Here is a 6,101-nt window from a genome sequence, read left to right on the forward strand (position 1 = left end):
AAAATGTCTCTGTATGACTTCTTTTTTCAAAAGAAGTCTCCACATGACCTCTTTTCATTTGTGAAGCCCTTTGAGACCTTGGTGTTTTAGGGGTATACAAATAAAATTTGATCGATCGATTGATTGATTGATTGATTGATTGATTGATTGATTGATTGATTGATTGATTGATTGATTGATTGATTGATTGATTGATTGATTGAGCGGAACTAATTCTGATGTTGTCCGGATTTTCTCCTCTCAAATCCTGGTTGAGCTTTGCTGACCACAGGCCTCTCCTTTCCTCCGATAATTTCTGGCATTCCTCTCTGTGATTTTTGATCACTTTTGGAAACCTATAATAGTCTGAATGTTTTTCTCGGTCTGCCCCATTTGTGCAACATGAAACACGGCAATAATTGACCATTTTTCCTAACGATGTTGCAGATACACGTAGTGCCCATGCAGTGTTATGGTACAGAGTACCTCCAAGATAGTGGATGCCGGGTTTATGACGCAGCTGATGACGCGCCGTGAAAACCCTCTATTTACTTCAATCTTAAATAAGTAAACCATATACACTGTACAGTAAGTGAGCAGTTAGTCCCTGGCTTACGTTTTTTTCGTGTTGCGATGTGGAATACTAAGTTTGTTAGTCCCCTCTTCACGGTATTTTCCTCGCTTTGCGACAAAAACAACTGTCATGACCCTAGGGAGTTGGTTGTATTTGTGTTGTTTTGTCTCCATTTGCAGGCGTTTTTAGGTAATTGCACTTATTTTCTCTTGCCCGTCAAACTGCCTCCATGCAACGTGTCACTACAATGCTGGTCTGCTATTGGTCGCCGTCTGATCCCGGAGATGCTGGTCTGCTATTGATCGGTCTCAGTCATTTCGAAATGGTGGGATGGTAGGAAATGAGACTGAGTCAGTGTGCGAGGTAGAAAAGTTCCGACTTGACATAGTCAGACTTGCCTCCATGCACAGCTTCAGCCGTGGTGTTTGTGCTGGAGTCTTATTGTGGGGACTCCCTTGTTCTGCTGGGGGGACGTTAATGCTCACGCGGGCATTGGCGGTGAACCCTGGAGGGGCGTGATTGGTAGGAAGGGGCCCTCCCAATCTGAACTCAAGTGGCGTTTTTGCTATTGGACTTCTGGTCACAGTCTGTCAGCCCGGCCACTCATTGCCCTACTCATCAAACCTGCTCAACCCCACGACCAATCAGCTCTGTACATCAACAGCTGCCAACACTCAACCACCCAGTATAAAACCCGGTCTCTGTCCCTCACAATCCGCCAGATTGTCTCCATGCGACACGCCGAGCCTTCCAGCATTCCCGCCTGCCTGATTGCCCGTGTTTTGACCCCGTCTGCTCTTGACCACCCAATAGCCTGCCGATCTAACCCAACCTCTAGCGTTTTGACCCCACTCGATCCCGATGATCCGATAGCCTGCCGGTCCCACGAGTTGGCCTGTGTCTCCGTGCTCCTTGCTCTGAGCCACCCGACCGCCCGCCATCTCCCAACTGTGCCCGGCCCTGGCGACCTATCACAAGAGCCCGTCCCCGCCAGTCTTCAAACCAGCAACTGTCCTTTCATGAATAAAGATCCCTCCCTGACCTGTCTTTGCGCGCTCTTGGGTCCTCTCTAATTCTCCCGTGACACTTCTGTGCTTATCAATACCAAACACAAAGTTAAAAAGGGTGTTCATATATGCACTTGACGCAAGGACACCCTAGGCCACAGTTCGATGATCAATTTTGTGGTCGTGTTTGGGCACTCGAGCGGAACTGTCACCCGATCACCACCTTGTGGTGTGTTGGCTTCTATGGTTGGGGAGGAAGTTCAGTCAGACCTGGCAGACCCAAACTATTGTGAGGGTGTGCTGGGAATGTTTGGCACAGTTCCCTGTCAGAAAGCAATTTGTCAGAGCAATTTTTTCTCATCTACAATATTGATTTTGGGACACTCAATTTTTTAAATGATTCTGAATCATAGTAACCCTAATCACCCTAATTGGATGGATTAGATGGATGAATGTTTGATTCATTGATGGATTGATCGATCAGATTAATTAATTAATTAATTAATTCATTCATTCATTCATTCATTCATTCATTTATTCATTCATGTGTCCAACAATGCTGCTGTAACTGTGGCTATGGCTTCAAGTTTTTCAGTGGGGCAAGTCTGTGGGACTAATAAAGTTAATTTTATCTTCTTACATGATCTTAATATGGACTACCAGTTTGACACACTTAAACACATTCTCACATTTTTAAACTATAGACAGAATGGAGGTTGTTCAAGTACATTTTCTCAAATTACCTTTCATCATGTCATTATTAATTATTAATTCCATGACCCAGTAAAGATACAGGGTCTAAAAATTGATGGAATTACTGTATATTCATCTAGCTGAAGACACTGATGATGATGATGATGATATCAGTGATTTCTCAAACAATAAAGTCACACATTAGAATCTGTTATGCAACAAAGTATTTAACAAGGCTTAGGCAAAATAAATAATATACCTCACTTCTTTTCTATAAATATATTTTGAAATTATCATTTTGATTAAGAGGTCCTATGGGCTGTGGATGTTGTTCCTGGTAGTGTGACGTCACTAACCTCTGATTTTGAGGTGGAAGAGTCATAGCATTGTTTCCTTCGTCAACCGGATATATAACTGGGTTTGAAGGTACAGAATTATAATGATTCCTTTTTTAAATTATTTTGGAATTTAAGACACGGTTGGACGGTTGGAGATTGTTTGGCATGTCCGCCTAGCAGTTCAGGGGGTTCGATTCCAGCTCTGGCCTTCGTGTATGGGGTTTTCATGTTCTCCCGGTGGGTTTTATTGGGCTCTCTGGTTCCTCCCACATTCCAAAAACGTGCATGGAAGGTATTGGACACTAATTGTCTCAAGTGTGACAAGCGTGAATGGTTGTTTGTCTTAATGTGCCCACAATTGGCTGGCAAGTAGTTCAGGATGTTCCCTGCCCATTGCAAGAAGACAGATGGGATAGGCACCAGAAAGCCAGCAACCCTGGTGAGGATAGGTGGCTAGAGACAATGGATGGATGTAATTTTTGCATGTGCCATTTTTGTCCAGCTGCAGGTGTCACTTCTTTTCTGTTAGTGACATCAAGTGGCGTTCAGATGGATTACACATTTGTCAAAGTAAAACTAAATTTGTAGTTTCAATGATTTCAGAACAAGGTACTCCTGAAAAGCAGGCATTATAATTAGCGTGAATAAATATTGGATTATTATTATGCCACAATTTTGTAGGAGGGCAAGACAAGGGGACAGGCTCATCTACCCAAGGTTTTAGTTTGACAGAAAGGTGACATTTATGAAAAAAACATAAGCCCGTAAACTATTTATTGTTGATAGTAATATTCATCAAAGTAACAAATGATTTCAGTTTAAGTAAAAAACAGGTAGATATCAATATATAACACTTTATTTCTAAATCGGAAATCCCAAGTGTTTACATTTTCAAATGATCACTTGAACAAAATTCTCAGGGAATCACAATGTTTCATCACTGGTGGACGATTTATGGAGCATACAAGAAGGGCTACTTATGTGATCCCTGCAAACAGCAAGAAGGGGGCCTCAGGTTCATAATATATATTCAAGATACGATACATTTGAGGGTATAGTGAACGTTACAAGTGATTTGTCTTTCCTGAACTTGTTTTGGCGTTAATATCTCTGATGATATCTTTCACCCATGATGCTGAAGACCTTGCACACATGTGTCGACCCATCACCGTACTCAGTCTGGAAGAATATATAAACTGTTAGGGATTTTTTTGTTGTGATTCAGGTGTGATGAAGAAAACGGCTCACTCATTAGGTCAAATAGACAGATGGCCAGATGCCAATGGTGCAAGTATAAGTAATACGTTGTAGTATCCATCTATCTATCTATCTATCTATCTATCTATCTATCTATCTATCTATCTATCTATCTATCTATCTATCTATCTATCTATCTATCTATCTATCTATCTATCTATCTATCTATCTATCTATCTATCTGTCTGTCTGTCTGTCTGTCTGTCTGTCTGTCTGTCTGTCTAAATAAACATATATAGCATTATGGAAAAATAGATTGTACTTTTTTATTTTTCAAATTAAGATTGATCAATAACATGAAAAAGGTGTCTATCTATCTATCTATCTATCTATCTATCTATATATATATATATATATATATATATATATATATATATATATATATATATATATATATATATATATATATATATATATATATATATCTTAGAGATTGTAGTACAAACCTCACAGCAGAAATGGGGCACTGCTGTGGAGTCTTGACATAACTGATAACCCTTTGTGGCCCAATCGGGTTCTCATTGAAACGATAGCAACAGTCATTTGGTCCAGAACCCCGCAAACCTACAAATAAAGAGCCAAAAATCAACAAACTCACGAAAAGAATACACAACTCAAGGGCATGTAATGCCCACCATGTCTAAATGACACAAATTGCTTAAATGACACTTATGAACATTGTTTAGAATTCTGGTTGCCGGCCAATCTTATGGCAAAGACAAACAGTCACACTTAAAAACAAACCTAAAGGCAATTTTAAAATGTTCCAATTTACCTACCATGGATATTTTTGAAATATGAGAGGAAACTGGAGTGCTTGGAGAAAACTCCTGTAGTCACTTGGAGAAAATGCAAACAGAAAGCGACCTGTGTACTGTGAAGCAGACATGCTTAGCCAATCTGCCAACTTTGCCATCTGCTAATATATTGAAAACTTTGAATTTTTTTTTTTTAAATAGCACTGCACAGAATTGTTAAAGATGTTAATATTGAAATGATTTTTATTTGCATTAATTGTGGGCTCTATGTCTTGGCCAATAGAAATTTTCATCAAATTACCGGGAAGCCATTCTTTTGTTGATTGCGATGTAGGCTTAAGGTCATTGTTACACTGAAAGATGAAAGATATTCTTGATGTAAAAATTATTTGACAGTAAGTTTTGGGCCATAACTGATCGGTGCTTGAAATATTACACACATTTTTGTATGAGTGAACATACACCACAACTGTCAGAGGATGCACCATCCCTGTAGTGTGAGGGTTCTGGTGGTTGTACTATGCTAAACGAAAGAATTGAGGATTCCTCTTGACTATGGAATTAGCCTAATACAAAAACTACTTAACATGAACTATATTTATTGTTTTCTTAATTAACTATTAAGGAAGAATTTGCTTGTTTTTCGCACTATAAGGCGCGCCGGATTATAAGGCGCACCCTCAATTAATGACATATTTTAAAACTTCTTCAATCACAATATAGTAATACTCAAAGTAATAACAATAATCACTCAAATAATAACTCTAAACTCTCAATAGCATAATAACTCAGTCAATATGACCAACCTTGTTCAACTGTAAACACACAAAAGAAGCAGGTAAAGCTTACTTTATCAGTTCATTCCCCATCTACAAATCCCAATCTCAATATTGATCCATATATAAAGCGGACCTGATTATAAGGCACACCATCAGCTTTTAAAAAAAAATTAAGGCTTTAAGGTATGCCTTATAGTATAGAAAATACGGTACTTGAAAACATCTACCGTCCAGACATTAGCTGCGTTGCCGTTGGAAAATGCTAATCTGGTTTTATGAAAAAATGCATTACTTTGAAGATGAAATCTCTTCTAACACACATACACACACACACACACACACACACACACACACACACACACAAAAGTTTAGCATTATATTCATTATTCATTACATTCATTACATTGTATATTCTTACCTTCACTCATAGTTAGAGTGGCTAGCAGCAGCACCAACACAGACAGAGGAAGATGAGAGGTCATCATGAAGTGTGTTGTTTAATGCCTTGACTGTGTCTCCACTCTGTTTACATAGGGTGCACCCACTTTATATAGAGGAGATGAACTGACTGTGGAAGACCCCAGCTTCATTTTGGGACTGTGTCTCACTTTCTTTTTTGTCTCAGGGGTTTTACCTAGATTTATGGGCTTTTCGTTGTCTGTGTTTCATCGAGTTCATCTCACTTCTCAAAATGTAAAGTGATGGATAAGGTCACC

General features: G+C 39.2%; 1 protein-coding gene across 1 annotated transcript; it reads right to left on the reverse strand.

Annotated features, from left to right (window-relative positions):
• Window positions 1-3,655: 3,655 nt before the first annotated feature.
• LOC148421844 (monocyte chemotactic protein 1B-like) lies at window positions 3,656-5,872 on the reverse strand. Its single transcript, XM_088417547.1, has 3 exons — window positions 5,804-5,872; window positions 4,295-4,412; window positions 3,656-3,770 (listed from the first exon to the last, which is right to left on the reverse strand). The coding sequence occupies exons 1-3, from the start codon at window positions 5,868-5,870 to the stop codon at window positions 3,656-3,658; spliced, it is 300 nt and encodes a 99-aa protein (XP_088273673.1). The 5' UTR covers window positions 5,871-5,872.
• Between the last annotated feature and the right edge of the window lie 229 nt (window positions 5,873-6,101).

Source organism: Hippichthys cyanospilos, chromosome 6, assembly GCF_059441005.1.
Source record: "Hippichthys cyanospilos isolate Australia breed blue-spotted pipefish chromosome 6, RoL_Hcya_1.0, whole genome shotgun sequence".
NCBI classification, from domain to species: domain Eukaryota; kingdom Metazoa; phylum Chordata; class Actinopteri; order Syngnathiformes; family Syngnathidae; genus Hippichthys; species Hippichthys cyanospilos.